General features: G+C 46.9%; 1 protein-coding gene across 1 annotated transcript in view; it reads left to right on the forward strand.

The window, feature by feature from the left end:
* The window catches only part of LOC143828993 (cyclic nucleotide-binding domain-containing protein 2-like), a 51,016-nt gene extending 36,019 nt beyond the window's left edge, over positions 1–14,997 (forward strand). Inside the window, exons 8-13 of the mRNA XM_077319200.1 lie at positions 786–924; positions 4,401–4,524; positions 6,569–6,758; positions 9,444–9,609; positions 14,114–14,253; positions 14,341–14,997. Coding sequence (XP_077175315.1) covers positions 786–924; positions 4,401–4,524; positions 6,569–6,758; positions 9,444–9,609; positions 14,114–14,253; positions 14,341–14,677 — 1,096 coding nt within the window. The 3' untranslated portion in view covers positions 14,678–14,997. The remainder of the gene's footprint in view (positions 1–785; positions 925–4,400; positions 4,525–6,568; positions 6,759–9,443; positions 9,610–14,113; positions 14,254–14,340) is intronic.
* The last annotated feature ends 5,851 nt before the right edge of the window (positions 14,998–20,848 follow it).

The raw sequence follows: 20,848 nt of genomic DNA on the forward strand, positions 1-20,848 counted from the left end.
TTTTCGGGTCATAATGCTATGGTGTGATCTTTCTAAACAAGGATAGATTGTTTTTTTAAAATGCAACATTCCTGTGTCTCATTTGCACAGGGAGTAAATACGAAAGTAAATGGCGCCCGTTTTTTTTCTGATTCACGGCCCTGGCTTCCCTCCAGCGCTTTCCAGCAGGAATCCTTCAGCCTTATCCTCTTGGGGTCATGCTGAGCTTTACTCTGCCCTTCAGACAGTCCTTAATCAGTCAGTCCATTTGCCAGGCACCTCAGAGCAGGCTTTCTCAACCAGGGTTTTCAGAAACCCAGGCGTTTCTTGGCAGCCCTGGAAGGGTTTCCCGAATGGGCGGGAGATAATTAATTATTAATATATATATATTTTAATTTGTTAAACATTTATCAGGTGATATGAACCTATATCGTCATGCTGGCCCTCCCCAAATGGCCAGTGATGAGCCTGGAGGGAGTGGTCAGGGGAGGGGCTCTGGGTGGGCGGGTCCACCCATATTCTGCAGGAATGCACCACTTCTGGGGTTTCTCAAAGCTTGAAGAATGTTCCAGGGATTTCTGAACAGTAAAAATGTTGAGAAAATTTGCCTCAGAAAGAAGACTGGCCATCTGGGAATGCTGCTGGTCAGCTGCTGCCAAAGATGGCCAAGAGGCCTTTCTTCAGCCCTTTATGGGCCTTACGGGACCTTTTGGATGCAGTATTTGTCGCTAAGCCTTCACTTACAAACCAATCAATATAATCTGTGTGTGTGTGTGCGGGGTGTGTGTGTTAATTTCCATTTTCAGAAAGGTTGAGATCTTTGAAACTCTGTCTAACGCAACAGTAGAGAAAATAGCCCATTTCTGCAGAATAGAGAGGTTCCACTTTGGGCAGGTGATCACCAGCGATATCGGAGAATCCGCCAGCATCACGTTTGTCATAAAGGTGAGATCCGTTTGTGATTTGTACTTGCGAATGAACATTGCTTTCAGACCCCCATATCCTTGAGCAACCCCTGAAACAAGAGTAGGCAAGGCATTTGGGGCTGCCGTGGGCAGAGGGGAGAACCCTGCCCTTACACTGTTCTGAGTAATGAATGCATAGGTCCAGAACGATGGGACGTACGCATGTGTTTTAATTGACATATGTCCCTCTTTTCTACTAACCTGAGGTTAAGCCTGGGTTAGTGGCTCCAGTGTCAAATTAAGATCTGGGAGACCCAAGTTCAAATCTTCACATTGCTATGGGAGTTCCCTGGGTGGCCTTAGACCAAACTCTCCCTAAGCCTAACCCATTCACAGGGGAGTTTGTTGTGGGGGTAAAATGGGAGAGGGGGAACAATGTTATAAGCCACACTGGGCCCCCACTGCAGAGGAAAGCAGGATATAAATGATAAATAAATAAACCAACTTTTTATTTTTTATTTATCATAGGACATGTAAGTAATATCTACTGGGCCGCCTTTTCCCATATGTCCCCCAAAGAATGGTAAGACCAAGTAGTCAAAATCTACTCGGGGCCCCTGGCCCCAAAGAAGTTAAACTAGCCTTAACCATGACCGGAGTCTGGTGGAACGCTCTTGCTGATGAGGTCGGGGCCCTCTGGGACCTTAAACCATTCCAGAGGGTTTTTAAGAAGAAGTTCTTTTGGCAGGCCTGTGATTGAAATGCTGGCCTCCCTACCTGAAAATCCATGCACCTAAAGAAAAAAAAAAGAATTTGACACTGTCCAATCTTTTGTTGTTGTTGTTAGATGCGAAGTCGTGTCCAACCCATCGCAACCCCATGGACAATGATCCATTTTAGTTTCATCTTCAGGATCTGGCCTTCTAAGGAGCAGTCAGGGCTGATCTCCTCTAGGACTTGCAGTCTAAGGGACTTGTTTGACTTGCAGTCCAAGGGACTCGCAAGAGTCTTCTCCAGCACCAGAGTTCAAAAGCCTCAATTCTTTGATGCTTGGCCTTCCTTATGGTCCAACTTTCGCAGCCATACATTGCAACTGGGAAGACTATAGCCTTGACTAGATGCACTTTTGTTGGCAGGGTGATGTCTCTGCTTTTTAGGATGCTGTCTAGATTTGCCATAGCTTTCCTCCCCAGGAGCAAGCGTCTTTTAATTTCTTTGCTGCAGTCCCCATCTGCAGTGATCTTGGAGCCCAGGAAAATAAAATCTGTCACTACCTCCATTTCTTCCCCATCTATTTGCCAGGAATTGAGAGGGCTGGATGCTATGATCTTCGTTTTCTTGATGTTGAGTTTCAAGCCAACTTTTGCACTCTCTTCCTTCACCCTCATCAACAGGCTCTTTAGTTCCTCTTCACTTTCTGCCATTAGAGTGGTATCATCTGTATATCTGAGGTTGTTGATATTTCTCCCTGCAATCTTGATCCCAATTTGTGACTCCTCTAATCCCGCCTTTCTCAGGATGTGCTCCGCATACAACTTAAAAAGGCAAGGCGACCGTATACACCCTTGCCGAACTCCTTTCTCAATTTTGAACCAATCATTGATTCCATGCCCGGTTCTCACTGTTGCTTCTTGACCTGCCTATAGGTTTCTCAAGAGACAAATAAGATCCTCCGGAATTCCCATCTCTTTAAGAACTTGCCACAATTTGTTGTGCTCCAAACAATCAAAGGCTTTAGCATAGTCAATGAAGCAGAAGTAGATGTTCTTCTGGAACTCCCTAGCTTTCTCCATGATCCATCATATGCTGGCAATTTGATCTGTAGTTCCTTTGCCTCTTTGAAATCCTGCATGTACTTCTGGAAGTTCTTGGTCTACATATTGCTGGAGCCTAGCTTGTAGGATTTTGAGCATAACTTTGCTAGCATAAGAAATGAGTGCAGTGGTGCGGTAGTTTGAACATTCTTTGGCATTGCCCTTCTTTGGGATTGGAATGTAAACTGACCTTTTCCAATCCTGTGGCCATTGTTGAGTTTTCCAAATTTGCTGGCATATTGAGTGTAGCACTTTTACTGCATCGTCTTTTAAGATTTTGAATAGTTCAACTGGAATGCAGTCAACACCACTAGCTTTATTGTTGCTCAGACTTACTAAGGCCCATTTGACTTCACATTCCAGGATGTCTGGCTCCAGGTCAGTAACTATCCCATCGTGGTTATCAGGGATTTTAAGCTCGCTCTTGTACAGTTCCTCTGTATAATTTTGCCACCTTTTAAAAATCTCTTCTGCTTCTGTGAGGTCCCTATCATTTTGGTCCTTTATTATACCCATCTTTGCATGAAACATTCTCTTCATATCTCCAATTTTCTTGAAAAGATCTCTGGTCTTCCCCATTCTATTGTTGTCTTCTATTTGTTTGCACTGTTCATTTAAGAAGGCATTCTTATCTCTTCTAGCTTTTCTCTGGAATTCTGCATTCAGTTGGGTGTATCTCTTTCTCACTTGCCTTTCACTTCCCTTCTCTCCTTAGCTATTTGTAAAGATTCCTCAGACAGCCATTTTGATTTCTTGCATTTCTTTTTCTTTGGGATGCTTTTAGTTGCTACCTCTTGTACAATGTTGCGAACCTCAGTCCATAGTTCTTCAGGCACTCTGTCTATCAGATCTAATTCGTTAAATCTATTTGTCACCTCTACTGTATATTCGTCAGGGATATGATTTAGTTCATACCTGAGTAACCTAGTGCTTTCCCCTACTTTCTTCAATTTAAGCCCCTTAGAAACTATTTTATTTGGAGGGGTAGTGTCTTTTTAAAAAGTATTTTAAAACCTAAATTTATTTACTGTTTCACAAGGTTGTTTTTATGTAAATATTGTTTTTTAAAACCTGTTGTCACGTGGCCTGAGCCATTCAAGGAAGGGTGGGTTATAAAAGTAAAATAATAATAATAATAATAATAATAATGAATGTAGCCAGGAGATTCTAAGATTGTCTGGCTGCCAGGCAGGAGATGTTTGGAGGTGGTTTGCCATTGCCTACCCCCATGCCATGGCCCCGGAATTCCTTGAAGGTTTCCCTTCCAAGGGGCAGCCAGGACCAACCCTGCTGAGCTTCTGAAATCTGTCAAGATTGAGCTTGCCTCAGCTATCCAGGTTGAGTAAATAAACCAAAATCCTCCTTGAGGTGAAAGTTATATATACAATATTTAAAAAGATGTAATAGGCTACCTGAATCTACATATCTGCATTATTGAATCACCTCTCTTTTTTCTGTTTGGTGTAGTGTTAGAGTGTCAAAGCTGGATTTGAATCCCACTGTGTCATCAAAGCTCACTCTTTGAGCTCTCACCCTGTCCTCCCTCACAGGGTAGAAGGATTCTTTAAGCCACTTTGAGCACAAAATGGTATAAATACGTCTTCTAAATAAATAAATCTCTTTGCCGTAACATTTATGGTTGATGGTCTCCTTGGCAGCCCAGCCTCCACAATATCAACACAGCTTAATTTTGTCTTAACAGGGGGCATGTGATGTTTTACGACAGATTGACCTCAGCAACTGCCCATCCTATCACAAGTGGCTCACAAAACTGCTGTATCCCAAGAGCAAACAAGTCAAGGAGAAAAAACCCCGTCAGGATTATGGTAAATTAAATCTGAGTTTGGGCACAGGGGTCTTTATTTATTTATTTATTTATTTATTTATTTATTTATTTATTTATTTATTTAGATTTATATACCGCCCTCCCCGAAGGCTCAGGGCGGTTTACATTAAAACTAGTCAACGATATATAAAACAGTCTTCGTTAAAATATACAATAATTAATAACAGTGATTGTAACCATATAACAGAATAATGTAACAGTATAACAGTATTTTGACAGCATTGTTACTAAAACCAGGTTAGGTGATAGTCATTTTCCTCACCGCAGACAACAGTTTGTTACGCTGGTTCCTGTGGAAGCAACTCTAAAATGGAAAACATCAGATTTTTCCTCATTCTCATTTCCCTCCCTTGTGTGCACTCTTGCTTTGGTGCTTTTTTCTGTTCTGCGTGCATTTTGCTCCCTGTATCCTTATATCCGGCATATATCACTTTGTATTCTGTCACTTTATATTTGGCATTAAAACCTGCATTTAAGTCTGAAGGAGGATGTGCTGGATGTAAAACAATGTAATATTGAATTGACCACTAGAGGGAATAAAGTACATGTAAAACAGGGAAAAAATTAAAAACAATATTTTAATTTAAAAAGGTGCCCTATTAGACAGACCTTCTGCCTGAAATGTCAAAGAGTTCATATAAGTCAGCAGGGTGACTCAGTGGCTAAAAAGGCAAATGGGATTTTGGGCTGTATCAAACGGAGTATCGTGTCCAGATCACGGGAGGTGATGGTACCGCTTTACTCTGCTCTGGTTCGGCCTCACTCGGAGTCCTGTGTTCAGTTTTGGGCACCCCAGTTGAAGAGGGATGTAGACAAACTGGAGCGTGTCCAGAGGAGGGCAACAAAGATGGTGAGGGGTTTGGAGACCAAGACATATGAGGAAAGGTTGGGGGAGCTTGGTCTGTTTAGCCTGGAGAGGAGACGACTGAGAGGGGATCTGATAACCATCTTCAAGTATTTAAAAGGGTGCCATATGGAGGATGAAGCAGAGTTGTTCTCTCTTGCCCCAGAGGGACAGACCAGAACAAATGGGATGAAATTAATTCAAAAGAAATTCCGTCTCAACATCTGGAAGAAGTTCCTGACAGTCAGAGTGGTTTCTCAGTGGAACAGGCTTCCTCGGGAGGTGGTGGGTTCTCCATCTTTGGAGATTTTTAAACAGAGCTTGGAGAGCCATCTGACGGTGAGGCTGATTCTGTGAAGGTTCAAGGAAGTGGCAGGTTACAGTGGATGAGCGATAGGCTTGTGAGTGTCCTGCCTAGTGCAGGGCCTTGGACTAGATGACCCATGAGGTCCCTTCTGATTCTGTGATTCTAAGACCTCACTCCCTGACATTTTGTGGTTGCCCCCCCCTCCTGGGGCAGCCATTTTGGAATAGTGCCTACTAGCCTGTGTCAGAATTCTAAAGATGCCTGCTGGTTCCCAAGAGAACTTGTGCTTTGTTTGAATTTTTTGGTCACATGCATTCATTGCTACAAAACTGAAGAAAATTCATAAGACAACTCGATTTTACCTGGGTATGTAGTCTTGTTTTGAGGGTGCTGAAGACTTCTCTTTGTGTGCAATGTTGCATACGTTTCCCTGTGAATGCATTTCTAACACTTTGAATCTCCCTCCCTTGCTAAAGTTGGCTTTTACAGGGAACCCTGTGTCTTGATTAGTTTTCAGCAGTCATTATACTCACTTGCATTACAAAGCTGTTCCATGAGCTTGAAGTAGAGATGCCAACCTCCAGGTGGGGCCTGGGAATCCCCTGGAATTACAGCTCATCTCCAGACTGGAGAGTTCAGTTCCCCAGGCGAGAAATGGGTGGCTTTGGAAGGTGGATTCTGTGGCATTAGAACCCAGTGAGATCCCTGATCTCCCCAGGTGCTACCTCCAAATCTCCCAGACCCGGCAACCATACTCCCCCCCTCCCCCCGCTGGTGACCAGGATAAGCCAATTTTTAAGTAAAACACTGACAGTAGAAGATAGCCTCTTTCACATTTTGGCAGGTGTGTCTAATTTACAAAACGATGTTCAGTTTCAGATATTACTCTTGTGGACAGATTCCAAAGTGCCCACTGGAACTCCTTCTCCGGACAGCACCTGAGCCAACTGAAAGCCCGCTATGCTGACCAACCACTGAGCCGACCCATTGGGAAACAAAGTTCTGTGTTCAACAAGGCCCATAAAAGTGTTGTGATAAAAGTCGATACCGCTGACAGCACCAGGTATGGGGGGGGGGGTTGAGTTGGCTTTATGGGGTGTCCTGCGAGTGGTGGGGATGTGAGGACACAGGCAAAGCTTTGAAGGGCTTTCAAAGCACCCGTGGGGGGGGGGGCACAGATGGAGACTGGCAGCTTGCAACCCTGCTTGGACGTTTCAGCCAACGAATTTTGCTAGGCCAGTGTTTCCCAGCCGGTAGGTGAGGAAGCCTTTGGAGGCCGGCACCCGCTAGTGGCCACCTTGGCCTTTTCCACCGGTCTGTTTAATTTTAGATCTGACCCTGGAAACAGGATCTTCCATGTCACACATTAGCTGGTTATGTTTTCTACCCTACAGATGTACGCCGATTAAGTAAAATGTGTCCTGATGGTTGCTGGAGTGTTACTTAAAATTTTAGGGGGATAGTAGGAGGTGTAATGACTGGGGAAGGCACTGGCAAACCACCCCGTATTGAGTCTGCCATGAAAACGCTGGCAGGCGTCACCCCAAGGGTCAGACATGACTTGGTGCTTGCACAGGGGGATACCTTTACCTTTAGGAGGTGGAAAGGAGAAGCAGAGGATTATCAAAGGCGGTGTTTTGTAGGACGGCCACTTGCTTGGGGTTCATAAAGGCACAGCTGTGCCCTTGAGGCCATGTTTATTGGTTACTCAAACACATCTGGTTAGCCACTGTAGAAAACAGGGAGCTGAACTAGTATCTTATGCAGGGGTAGTCAAACTGCGGCCCTCCAGAGGTCCATGGACTACAACTCCCATGAGCCCCTGCCAGCATTTGCTGGCAGAGGCTCATGGGAATTGTAGTCCATGGACCTCTGGAGGGCCGCAGTTTGACTACCCCTGTTATGTATGAGGTAGTCTATCTCTGGTAGATCTGAGGACGTCCCAACCCAAGACTGCCGATGCTGGTGCTGTTGCGGACATTAACATTAACTTATATTGTCGCTTCAGTTTAATGTTAAATTTAATTTTAAATGTTACATGTTTTGAAATTTTAATTAGTGGTTAAATTTTATGTTGTTATTCTAGTGTTTTAATACAAAGTACATCGCCCTGAGCTGGTTTGCTGGGAGGGTGGTATAGAAATAAAATATTTAAACAAACAAATAAATAGATGGGTGCCAGGGTCATTGTTTGCTAAGGGTGCCAAACCCCCCCCCCCCGAACAACCCATACCAAATAGGATCAACAAACCAAGTATCAGAATCAGAATCACACTGGAAGAGACCACAGAGGGCCATCCAGTCCAGCCCCCCACCCAAAGTGTCTAAGGCAGTGGTCCCTGTCGAGAATGACTAGTTTGGGCGGCGCGGGGGGTCTGGAGAAGGAGCGTGCGGACAGGAGCGGAAACCTAAGAAAGGGAGATACAGAGGAAGAGATCCCGACAGACCCTCTTTGGATACGAAACTTACATAAAGGGATGTGGGGAATCAGTTCGCCAGGGGTGGGGGAAACGGTAGCACGGGGGCAGTCAGTACCAGCGGGGAGAGCAAGGGAGAAACCCAGGGCGGGGCGGTGACGGAGAGACGCGGAGTCCCGGAAGGGCGAGGTCCGCCGGAGAAGCCCGGAGGGTGGAGACAGGGGCTAGAGAGGCTACTTAAGGAAGCGTCAATGAGGAGACGGGGTTGGAGGCGTAGTGAAGGAACTACCCTGAACCCAGGAGCGGGAGAGAGAATACCGACTCCATTCTGAGACGCTGTTTCCTAACGATAAAGCTGTCTAATCCCGGGTCTCCCTCACCGAACAATGTGGTGGACCCGAAGTGTGGCAAAGACCCGGCGGACCCTGACAGTCCCCAACCTGCGGGCCGTGGCCCGGTGCCGGGCCGCGAAGGCCATGGCGCCGGGCCACGGCTACCTCTCCCCGCCCCCCCCCCCCCACAGTAAAAAACTTCCCAGGCCGCAAGCTTCCGGCCCGGGAAGCTTCTTACTGTGGGAGGGCGGGGAGAGGGAATCAGGGCCGGGCCGCGCATCGCGTATGCGCGGCCCGATGCGTGGGCATGGCCCGCGCGGGCGTGGCCCGATGCCCTGCCGGTCCCCAGCCTCAGAAAGGTTGGGGACCACTGGTCTAAGGGACTTAAAAAAAACACCCTCCTGACAGGAGCTCACCCAGTCGCCTCCTAAAAACTTCCAACAGAGGCTCCACCACCTTCCGATGCAGCACATTCTTGTGGACTTGTGGGCTGAAAAGGGAAGCCCCCTAATTCCAATAAGACCGGCACATATTTTTTCCAAGCACCTTTGTGAATCATTTTGTACTGTGCAACTCTATTGCCTGTGTAGAAAAGCCCTTCTTAATAATCCAGTTTGACATAGTCTGAAGGAAGCCATGAGAGTCATGTTGTCCTCAGGTTATGTTGAGTGGGTGTGGCTGGCCCAAGGTCACCCAGCCTGCTTCCGTGGGCAAGTGGGCGTTAATTCCTCCTCTGATTCTCCAGCCAGCAAACCAACTGGCTGCCACAAGAACCATGTAATATAGGCTCTGCGCAAGGTCATTCAGTCTCTTGCCCTAAAAAGCCTATAGGGTCACCATAAGTTGGCTGAGACGTGATGGCAAATTCAAAAAACTAGGCTTGCTGGTCCCTTGGTTGGGATGGGACATTCCTTGTCCTCAGGTCTTGTTGCCCACCTGTGAGCCTGTGTGGCTAAAAGAAAGGCTTTAACTCTAAATTCATTGTCTCCTGAATTCTAGTTCATTTTTTGGGCTGCCAAATGATGAAGGAGAACTGGTACAAAATGTTGTATCCGGAGTTATGGGAAAGGAATCTGCATACCATACACCTTACGGAGGGATACCAGCATCTACTGCTGCATCTGTGTATATCAGAGTGGATGAACTGTATAAAGGGGATTATTTAGTGAGTATATTCCATGTCTCTGGCCTGACTTTTTGTGTTGGTGTTAGGATGAAGCTGGGTCCTGGATGAGTTCTCCTTGAGTTATAACAGATCTCCAGCCTGCGAAGATAATTTTCTGGAGAAAATTGCAACACTGGAGATATAGCGTTATATTCCCGTTCAGCGCCTTCCCCCAAATCTCCAGGAATCAGCTAAAATATAAAAGAAGTTAAATCCAAATGAAACACACCAAATCAGCTTAAACTATTTGGGCAGGAGGGTGATTGTAACCGTGTGAGGCCATTTCAGCCCTTAATGGAATCTTTGCTGGTTTGTGAGTAGAAGAAGAAGAAGAAGAAGAAGAAGAAGAAGAGGAGTTGGTTCTTATATGCCGCTTTTCTCTATCCAGGAGTCTTAAAGCGGCTTCCATTTGCCTTCTCTTTCCTCTCCCCACAACAGACTCACTGTGAGGGATTGGAGGCTGAGAGAGCCCTGAGATTACTGAAGAAGAAGAAGAAGAGTTGGTTCTTAGATGCTGCTTTTCCCTACCCGAAGGAGGCTCAAAGCGGCTTACAGTCACCTTCCCGTTCCTCTTCCCACAACAGACACCCTGTGGGGTGGGCGAGGCTGAGAGAGCCCTGATATCACTGCCTGGTCAGAACAGTTTTATCAGAGCCATGGCGAGCCCAAGGTCACCCAGCTGGCTGCATGTGGGGGAGCGCAGAATCGAACCTGGCATGCCAGATTAGAAGTCCGCACTCCTAACCACTACACCAAACTGGCTTTCACAAACTGAAAACGGTGGGAGGGTTTTGTTGTTGTCCAGAAAAAAAAAATGATGGCATTTATTTTTGTTTTGTTTTTGGCTTTTGACTTTGTCAGTCTTATAGCTTAGGAATTCTGAATTTGAAAATGAGTCACCATTATTTTGCTGTAACTTTTTCTTCTGGACTGCTAGGTGATTTTCTTGCTTGAAAGACGTGGGTCTCAATGTTTTAAATCAGGCTTTCTCAACCAGATTTTTGCACGATGGCCCTAGAAGGCTTTCCCAAATGGTTGGGGGTTAATTCATTTTTTAAATGCACTTCTTAAAAAATCGTTAAACATTTATCAGGTGTCTCCTCCTCCCAAAATGGCTAGTGATGGGCCTGGAGGGGGTAGGAAGGGGAGGGACCCCTGGTGGGCATGTCCACAGCTCAGCTTCCCAACCATATGCTGCACGATGGCACCAATTCTGGAGTTTCTCAATGCCTGAAGAATGCTTCGGGGGTTTCTCAACAGTAAAAGTTGAGAAAGGCTGTTTTAAATAAATGAACATAGATATCACTTGGAAGCACAGATGCAGCAGAAGACTTGCTGATCAAACTGGAGCAGATAATGTTTAAATTGGGCAAAATATGGTGAGGGGGATCAAAGCTAAGGGCAGGCCTGCTTAGAGTGAGTTGCAGAGGTCCCAGAGGTCCCATCTAGAGGTGACTTGTCCCTGCTTCCAGGCAGCTGGCTAATGCTTCTGGGGGAGAGTCAGGGCAGCCATCCATCAGGAGAAAGAGCTAGGTGTCATCTGCATACTGATGAAAACCCAGCCCGAACTTCTGAATACCAGTTGGGCAAGGGGGTGCATGAAGATGTTGAACAAAATAGGAGAGAGGATCACTTCTTGTGGGACTCCACAAGTGAGTTGTCGGTGGCTTGATGATCTCTGTCCTGTTGCTATCCTCTGTCCGCCACTGAAGGGCTGTCCCCGCATTCCCGCATTCCGGCATCAGCAAGGAGGCGAGCTAGGAGCTCATGGTCGACTGTGTTGAACGCTGCTCAGACAACCCATAGTACCAGAAGCTGACCCGCTTCAGTCCAGCTGGTGATGGAGGTCATCTGACAGGGTGACTAGCGCTGTTTCTACCACATGGTCAGGCCAGAAACCTGACTGAGATGGGTCTAGGATTGAAGCTTCTTCCAGGAATGTCCTCTCCATCATTTCCCCCAGAAACGCTAAGTGTGAGACGGGTTGTTGGGCTTTTGCAGGTCTAAAGATGTTTTTTTTCAGTAGCAGGCATACCACTGCCTCTATTAGTCCCTCCTGGAATTCTCCCGTTGTGAGAGAAAGATTGATTATCTCTTGGAGAGGCACCCTTATTCTTATAGCAGATGTTTTTAGGAACAACGATGGGCAGGGGTCTAGCGGGCATGTGGTTGGCTTTGCTGCTGTTAGCGTCCTGTCCACTTCGGTCAGCGTGAGTCGTCTGAAGTTACTCAGTCTTCTCTCCAGAGACAGCCAAGGGGCCTCCAGTTCACTTTCTGCATCTAAGGTTGGAGGGAGGTCACTGCAGAGTGTTGATATTTTGTCTGCAAAATGACTCGCAGATGCCTCACAGCTGATGTCCAGTTGGCTACTGTTTTGGTGCCCCTCTACCAGGGCAGTGAGAGATTGAACTCGCCTAAACAATTGTGCTGGGCATGAGTTTGCCTACGTGGTGGTAGCCAAGTTTCACTTCATTCATTATTGTTAATCTAAGTCAGGGGTAGTCAAACTGCGGCCCTCCAGATGTCCATGGACCACAATTCCCAGGAGCCCCTGCCAGCAAATGCTGGCAGGGGCTTCTGGGAATTGTGGTCCATGGACATCTGGAGGGCCGCAGTTTGACTACCCCTGATCTAAGTTATCTGTCTTGGTTCTGTTCTGTTTTTTATCTGAACAGCCCTGAGCCTTCAGAGTGGGCGGTATATCAATATAATAAATAAATAAATACATTTTACTAACTTCACTGCCATCTCATAAGCCTTGATCTGCATTCTATAATGCTTCGTTGCGAGTCTTTCTCCAAACTCGCTCTAGTTGTCTCAATTCCCATTTTTGCTTCAAAGCTCCTCGGTGTACCAGGGGGCTCGCTCGAGATGAGGATAGGGAGGACATCAGAGAGCTATCTCGTCAATGGTGGCCAGCATTCTATCGTGCCAGTTGCTGACCAGACCATTTAGAGAAGTGCTGGGACACATTGGCTCCCACAGAACATTCAGGAATCCAATTGGATCCATAAGTCTCCTCGGGTGAGCTAAAATTTGCTCAGTGTCCAAGTGAGGTGGTAGCCTTAGCCGACCCTTCAGGGCATAGTGGTCTGATCATGGTCCAGCATTTGCTGTGACCAGATCCACGTCTTCTGCGGCTCACGTACTGCCTGGCAGCTGCTGGCAGATTTCCTGCCTTTGATGTTTCCTTTGCTTTGGTCTGTTTCTATCTCTCTTTGTTGGACTTCTATTTTTTTCTTGTTAAGTTTCTTGGGATTCGTTTCTTCTTTCATCAGGTTGGTCCGTTGATGAAATTGTCATTTATGTCTTTCCTCTTTGGGAGCGTTTCCAAAGTTTTAAGTTAATTTGTTGTATAATTTATCGTTTGGTTTGGTTTTAGTCAGATTTTGATGGGTTTTAGCGGCTTTTCCTGGGCTGGGCTGATTTAGCTTGGTGAGCAGTCTGCTTGTTTGACTGCTCCGGCCACCATCTTGATGTTTCGGGGTGGGAACCCCCTGCAGACTACAAGCCCCATTGTGAGAAGACCTTGCCCACGTTCTTGAAACATAGGATCGCTGCCACATTGCGGAACAGTGCTCAGAAGAGCCACATGTGGCTCACGAGCCCCTGAGCCTTTCCACATTCTCATTTTCCTCACTTGTGTGTTCCCATTGGTTTTTTTTTTGGGGGGGGGTGTTTTATTCCCCCTGGTGGTCCGTTCAATACAACATTGCTTTATGTCCAATATAAAAACCTGCAGAAAAATGCTGGGAATAAAGTAGCGTAATATTTTATTTTTTTATTTATATTTATATATACTGCCCTCCCCGGAAGGCTCAGGGCGGTTTACAGGGAACAGGAAACAGATACAGATAACAAATACAGATATCAAATCGACCATTAGAGGGAGCCCAACCCATGCAGTACAGCAGTGGTCCCCAACCTTTTTATCACCGGGGACCACTCACCGGGGACCACTCAAAGCCTTTTACTGAGGCCCGTTGGGGGAGGTAGTTTACTCCTCTACTCTCAACCACTGCCCTAACGCTCTCTGATCGCTATGGTAATGTTTAAACATCCCTTCAAAATAAGATACAGACACGCCACAACAATGAAGTGTGTTGTAAAGGGCTGGGGGGGATGAAGTAAAGGGCCGGGGGGGGGAGAAGGCGTCCTTCGGGGCCCACCCCCAATTAGTCGAAGGACCACATGTGGTCCGCGGCCCACAGGTTGGGGATCGCTACAGTACAGAATCCACCCCTCCTATGTAACAGGAGCACAAAAGCCATGAAAATGAGAATGGGAATGCGGAGTTCAGATCAAGTCCTAAACAGCATGATCGAGTGTCCTTCTCTGCCTCCCCACCTCAGTGGTTCCTTTGGGCTCTGGACAACTGGGAGTGGGATGTTCTACTGTACCGAAGGAGGCATTCTGAATATAATGAGCGTGAGAAGAACGGCACTGTTTTGCATAACTGATTTGCGGAAGCTTCCGTTTATATTGTTTCCTCTTCCCCATTTAGGTAAATCTGCAAGATAACCGTCCCATGATCTTGGTCAGCAAAGGGACGGAGCTAATCCGCTTGAAAAAAGACAAGCTTGAGGAAAGTGCTGACGATGCCACCATCATGAAATTATGCAAAATCAAGGTCAAGTATCCCAGGTAAGTGCCAGGAAGGGGGTCTGGCTGAACTGCTGCTGAAGATTCAAAGACAGGGCCACAGCCTCAGTGTTGCCCTCCCCTTTTCAGTGATGACGAGCTGTGTCAGGTCTTCCTCCGACAGAACTCCTGGGAATTCTTTAAGAAAGACCTGCTGCACTTTGTGATGAGGCCCAAGCTCATGAGCATGGTGACCCTTCCAGATTCCTGCCCCGCAGAAGAAATTGCCGCATCTTGGTACATGAATGAAAAGGGGATCTTGGACCTCACTCCCTTGCAGTGCCATCAAAAGCTCCCACCAGAAACGTGCAAATATGTACCTTGTCACCCGAAATGTGGGACGGATGTTGTGTCCTTACCAGAGATCCAGCCTAGACTGATTCATGGCATCAATATAATACGTCCCTCTTTGGATGGAGTGTTTTAGTGGGTCCCAAGAGTTTAGATTTGTTGATCTGCAGTATGGAGAAAGTCAGGGAGTCATGCTGGCAATCTCTGTTTGTATTTTTGTGTGTGCTTATTTATGTTTATTCAGGCACAGGCGTTGCTAGATATATAACTTGCCTGTCTATCAGAACGAGCTCTATTCACGGAATAGCTCCATTTTCCATTGAAGCTGGTTGTGAATTTTGAAGTCTGTTTAATTTCCCTCCATTACTATAGGTAGAATATTCTTTTTTTCTCCAAGATGGTGACTCTGTATATACCTATATAAATAAATAAGTTATGTTTTTAAAACCTCACAAAGTGTCTTCATTTTCCCTGTATAATAAAATATATTAGAGTGATTTTTAAATATATAAGGCCAGCAAGACCTTGGATGCTATCTTGGAAGTGCCATCCTAAGATGAGCTATACCTTTTTTAAATTCATGGAAGTCTCTGGATTTGGAAGGAGTGTGACTCTGCTTAGGATGCTCCTGCTATTCGAGCCGTTCATCTAGGCCAGGAGTGGCCCGTGATAGCAGAGGCTCATGGTAATTGTAGTTCATAGACATCTGAGGCTCACAATTTGGCCACCCCTAATCTAGGTTGGTGTCACAAGCACCCTGTGAAAGTGACCTGCGTTTTCCATGTTTTTAAAATTCGTTTTATTTCATCTTATCGCCGATCTTTTTCACTGAAACTTAAGGCACTTCAGACAGCAAGAATATCTGCCAAATGGTGCAGTATCACAAGTGGATAATTTAACAGGTTACCCTGCATCTCACCTAGACGAATAATAAAAATCAAGGAGTTGCCAAACCTGCTTAATTCTGGGTTGGGAAATTCCTGGGAGATCTCCAGGCCCCACCTGGAGTTTGATAACCCTAGCAGGTAGACAGGAACAAGCAGAGAGAAGCCCCAGCAACTCTTCCATTGTCCCAGGGGCTCCTAGGAACAATGCCGGGACAGCTCAAATCGAGATTCTGAGAGTTCTATTATGTGCAACTGGGAGAGTTAATCATGTGCTCAGTTCTACCACTCAGAATTCTACCGCATGCGTCCCCCAAATCCACAAAACAATCTCAGTTGGAGCATGCCCAGTTCATATAGTTATGTCCTTTAATTGCCCGGCATTGTATCTTAGATATTTGAATTGCATAAGGGGGAAGGAGGGGAGGCCCACAGAGAAAATGGTAAGAAATGACTTACGCACCTTAACAAAGATATTCCTTATAACAAATACGTTATATTGTCCAAGAAGGATCCTTGAGTGCAGCCACATTTCTTGTAACATCCATAATGGCGGGGGGTGTGTGTGTGTGTCTGGACCAAAAAAGAACTGCTGCTTATTATGGTGTGTACTGATGATCTGTTGTTAATGTCAATCCCAGGTACGTCATTTGATCCTAAAATGCGACTGAGGGGGCTGGATGTGGATTAAAAGTCGAGTATGCTGTAGAGCAGGCTTTCTCAACCAGGGTTTCATGAAACCCTGGGGGCCATTCCGCACAAGGGAAATGTAGCACAATTATTACCTGATGCTGACGGTTTAAATTTGTGGTTTTAGACGACGCTGTCAGCCTCCCGCAGTCTTCCAGCGCTCATGTTGGAACTTCTCCCAACTTGTAGCAGGGAAATCGGGAAAATGGGATTCACCTGGGCAATATAAGGACTGATTCCGCAGTCACCCGCCAAGTCAGGAGGGGACTTCAGTTTTGGTAACGCTAGGGAGATGTCCCTCCCTTGCTCCTGCCTCTGTGGCTTCCGGGGACGGGATGCGGGTGTTTTTTAAAATTGGAGAATGCTGAGTAGCAACGCATATTTGCAAGTCTCTTCGGAACCCTTTCAATTACCTGGCTGTCCCCTTGCTCTATATGTGTGTGTCACATTTTATTTTTTGTTCTTTTTCATTGGGGGGGCACATGTAGAACTCCAGCAAAATACCCACCCTTGTTTTTTGTTTGTGAATGGCTGGAAACTACAGGTTACCCCCCTCCCCCCAGGGTTGACAGGTCCCCTCTGGCTGCTGGAAGGGGATGGGGGGGGGTGAGGTTGCCAGATCCAGACAAGTTAACTGCTAGAGAAGGGCAGAGACCACAGTTGGTATCAACGCTCCAAGGCATACATTTTCCCTATCACTGACAAATCTTTTGGCCCCAAAGCATCACCTCTTTGCTTCTGAGAAGGGGCTGCCATTTGGGAAGATTTGCACAGTAGTCTCTAAAACTATCAAAACTTGAAGACGGAGCTGTGACTGATAACCAATGCCTCTGTGAACAAATGAAATTGCGATGCAATTAGTTTGGTGGGGGGGGTTTTAAGGAGGGGGGGAGGCAGGCTTTGTGTGGCTAGCCGAGGCTGATTGGTTGTCCAGTTGATTGGCAGGCTCGAGGTGGGAGGGGGCGAGGGAACTTTGTGGCGTTTTCATGGCTCCTCGGCAAGAACCGGAAGTAGGGGCCATTTCGCACGGCTTCAAAATAGCACAATGGTTGCTAATTGGAAACGCTACTAATTTGCCATAACCCACGACGTCGTAGACAATCTGCAACAATCCTGAAACCAATCAGCAAAAAGCGCTTCGTTGTGGCGCTTTCAGGGGAATCCAGAAAAGTGGATTCACCCTCCGGATAGCGATACACTCCTGCAACCAATCTGCAACAATAGCGATAAAGACCTGTGCGTTACCATTGTTGTGGGTTCTTCAAAGTCCCTCCTCCTGAGCCTGTCCTCCAAACTTCCGGCGAAGCGATCGCCATTTTTTTTTCCCCGAGCGAGTGGAGATCAACGCACCGGCGAGCCTCCGTTTAGCCAGTGAGGCTTCCCAGGCTGCAGTCCCTCCTCAGAGCAGTTTAGTCACTAAGCACAAGAAGCCCGCAGAAGCCCGTTTGCTGATGTATTTTCCCTTTATTTTTCACACTGTTTCGGCTGAAAATCGCGCCCGTGGGGGGGAGGAGGGGGGATTTTTTTTTCCCACTCGGAGGCAGCATGGCCACGATCAAATGACAGCTCAAACAGAGGCTTCCCCGGCTTCAGTCCCTCCCCTTCAGTCACTAAGTGACCTTCAGTTTCACACATTCCATTCAGCCGAAAATCGGGCCGTGAGAGGGGGGGGGGATTTTTTTTTTTTCACTCGGAGCCAGCGTGTTAACGATCAAACAATCAAACGGAGCCAGCGTGTTAACGATCAAACAATCAAACGACAGCTCAAACACCCCAGGCAGCTGGATGGGTCTCTCCATTGCAACGAATCTACTCAGACTCGTTACAATGGGTGTTTTTTTTTTTAAAAAAAACCTTTCTTAAAGGGAAAGGGGCTGTTTGGGAGCATGCTAACGGCTGCCCATTGGCTGCTTGACGGCCAGGGGCGGGACGAGCTTGGCAATAGCGCTTCCTTTCTAGCGATTTCTGCCGAGACCGGAAGCCTGTGGGAAACGCTAAAAAACGCAACTGATTCCACTACAAAGCCAGGTATGCAAAACGACGAATTCCACTATTTTAAATGGCGATTTTTCATTCCGCAAACAATTTGCAACAAAGATCCCTGTGCGAAAAGGCCCTAGGTGAGGAATGCTGGAGGAGAAACAGTCAGGTGTTTTTGGCCAGGTGTGAAATGACAATGGAACGCTACAATACACAGCAATGGAATATTCAGTGTTGATTACGGATTTCTACCCGCTGTGCAGAATGGCCCTGGGGTTTCCTGATGGGCCTGGGAGGGTTTCCTGAGTGGGTGGGAGTTAATTTATATATATAAATTTGCTAAATATTTATCAGGTTATATGACCCTATAGGGCAATGGTTCTCAACCCGGGGGTTGGGGCAGGGCATGCAGCTTGGCCCGGGGGGGGGGGTGCGGCATCCACACAACAGCCTTGCAGGGTAGATCATGATAGAGCGTTTGTCTGTCTGGAGCAGTGGAAAAGAGCGAGATCGGCATGGTGGGACAAGAGGCAGAACTGAACTGAGAAACCCCGGGGGAAAAAACAATCTTTTTACAATCCTAAAAAAGCTCGGTCCTTTTGGGGGGACTACCGACCTTGAACCCAGTTTCATCCAATGCCTTTGTGCATCAGTTACGCAGATGTGCTCCACTAGTAACGTTTTAACATTTGGAAATATTTAGAGCAGTTGCATTTTTTCCTATTTTTCATCTTCTCTGGCTCTGCTCTGGTTAAAAAACAACAACCCATCGTTCTTGTTTGCACTTGTGTGTAAAATACTGCTTTGTTTGTGACATTTGAATTGCTTACGCAGCCACCTTTCCAAGTCGAAAGACCGGGGAGGCCAATGAAATGTGCAGCGTCTGAAATCCAGTCGGAATCCATAAAGTTCTCAGCAAAGTAAGTCCCACCAACTTCAACGGGGACTTACTCCCCAGTTAGTATTCTAAGGATTGTAGGAACAGTTACTGTGTTCTTCCAATTAAAAGTTTCGACATACTTTGGCTACATTTACAAACAGAACCTGCCGTTAGGTGGAATATAATCACACGGTGATCCTCGAACAAAGAACTGTCTGGTGCCAGCTGCTTCCCCTTATCTCCACCTGGCAAAGGCCCATAAAGCCTAACTGAAAATATCGGAATTGCTTCCTTGTTATTCTTCTTCCACGCATGAGGTCCTGTATAAATTAAAGTTAATGTGTAATTGGAAGTTTTTATACGTGGAAAGCTAAGGGGGTGGACACCAGGGTGAGGTTGCCAGATCCCCCCTGGCCACTGGGGGAGAATGGGGGGGGGGGGGTTAGGTTGCTAACTTGAGACTGGGAAATTCTTGGTGATTTGTAGGTGGATCCTGGGGAGGAAAGGGGGCTCAGTGGGGCACAGGGCCACAGAGTCTACCCTTCAAAGCACCCAGTTTCTCCAGGGGAACCAATCTAGGGAGATGACCTGCAGTTCCAGGAGATTCCCCAAACTGTGGATCTCCAGATGTCCATGAACTCCAATTCCCATGAACCACAGTTTGGGCACCCCTGTCCACCCTCCACCCCCAGGGGCTGGCATCCCTACACCAAGAGTTGATTGTCTCCCGATACCCCCTGCTCCATGACTGTGCACTGGTGCTGCGGATAGAATTAACCAGGCACTTGGGCTACGTGCAGAACAGCGGAGACGGAAAATGACGATAGTGCTGAGAAAACAACCAGGCAGCTCCCAGGAAGCAAGCGAGTGTGCCTGGCCTTTATGGCTGCGGTTGATGGGACTGGGTGGGGTGAGGCCTTGGGCTCTTGCGCAACTCATTCGGATTAGCTGCCACACCCCTTCTGGTATCCCAGTTGTAGTACACAGGCCTGTATTTCTTCCAGGTCAATGTTGCGTTGTGACTCTATGGCAGCCTTACTCAACTCTTTTACCATTGAGAACGCCCTGAAACATTCTTCAGGTTTCAAGATACCCCAGAAGTGGTGCAATTGTGCAGAACAGGGTTGGGATACATGCCCACCCAGGGCCTCTCCCCTTCCTACTCCCTCCAGGTCCATCATTAGGCATTTTGGGAGGGGGGGGCGGGTCTACAGGACCATAGATGGTCCTTTCACCCAAGACATGTTTAACACACATCAGCTTGCCAGTGGTGGTGTGAAGACAGCCATGTTGCAAAAACTGAGATGGAGCTAGGATTCGATCTTGGGGGGTGGGGGGTGGGAACAATCTGCAAAGGTCTAAAGACCACTACCCATAAAAGCCAGTGCTATTACATTTGTTCATAAATCAGCTCTAGGGAGGAGAGAGCAATTAGGTAATACGCTGATGGATGATCACTGCTGATTCTCGATGGTAGGAACCTAGACTGACGGTGAGAGGGCACAAAGCGGACCTCCCCAAACTGGATGAACAGGCAAGAATTGGTTCCCTCATTTATATCACACCTTCTCTCCAGTGAGGATCCAAAGTAGCTTACATTGTTCTCTGTTGTTTTATCCTCACGACTGCTCTGTCCCCCAGCTGCCGACTAGCTGGCCAATGGGGAGGAGCAGGTCTCTTGTTGCTGGGGTCACGTAGGAAGTGATGTCAGCACAGCAGTCCAGGCCACAGTTAGCCATGCCACAGTTAGCCAACCCTCTAACATAGAGTTTTTGCCCAAATACCAGACTGTCACCTGTACATTGCTGGTGTGATGACATCACTGCTGGTGAGGCCTGGGCCTTTCTCCTGTCTCCCACCGATTGCTAGGAGT

Source organism: Paroedura picta, chromosome 2, assembly GCF_049243985.1.
Source record: "Paroedura picta isolate Pp20150507F chromosome 2, Ppicta_v3.0, whole genome shotgun sequence".
Lineage (NCBI taxonomy): Eukaryota > Metazoa > Chordata > Lepidosauria > Squamata > Gekkonidae > Paroedura > Paroedura picta.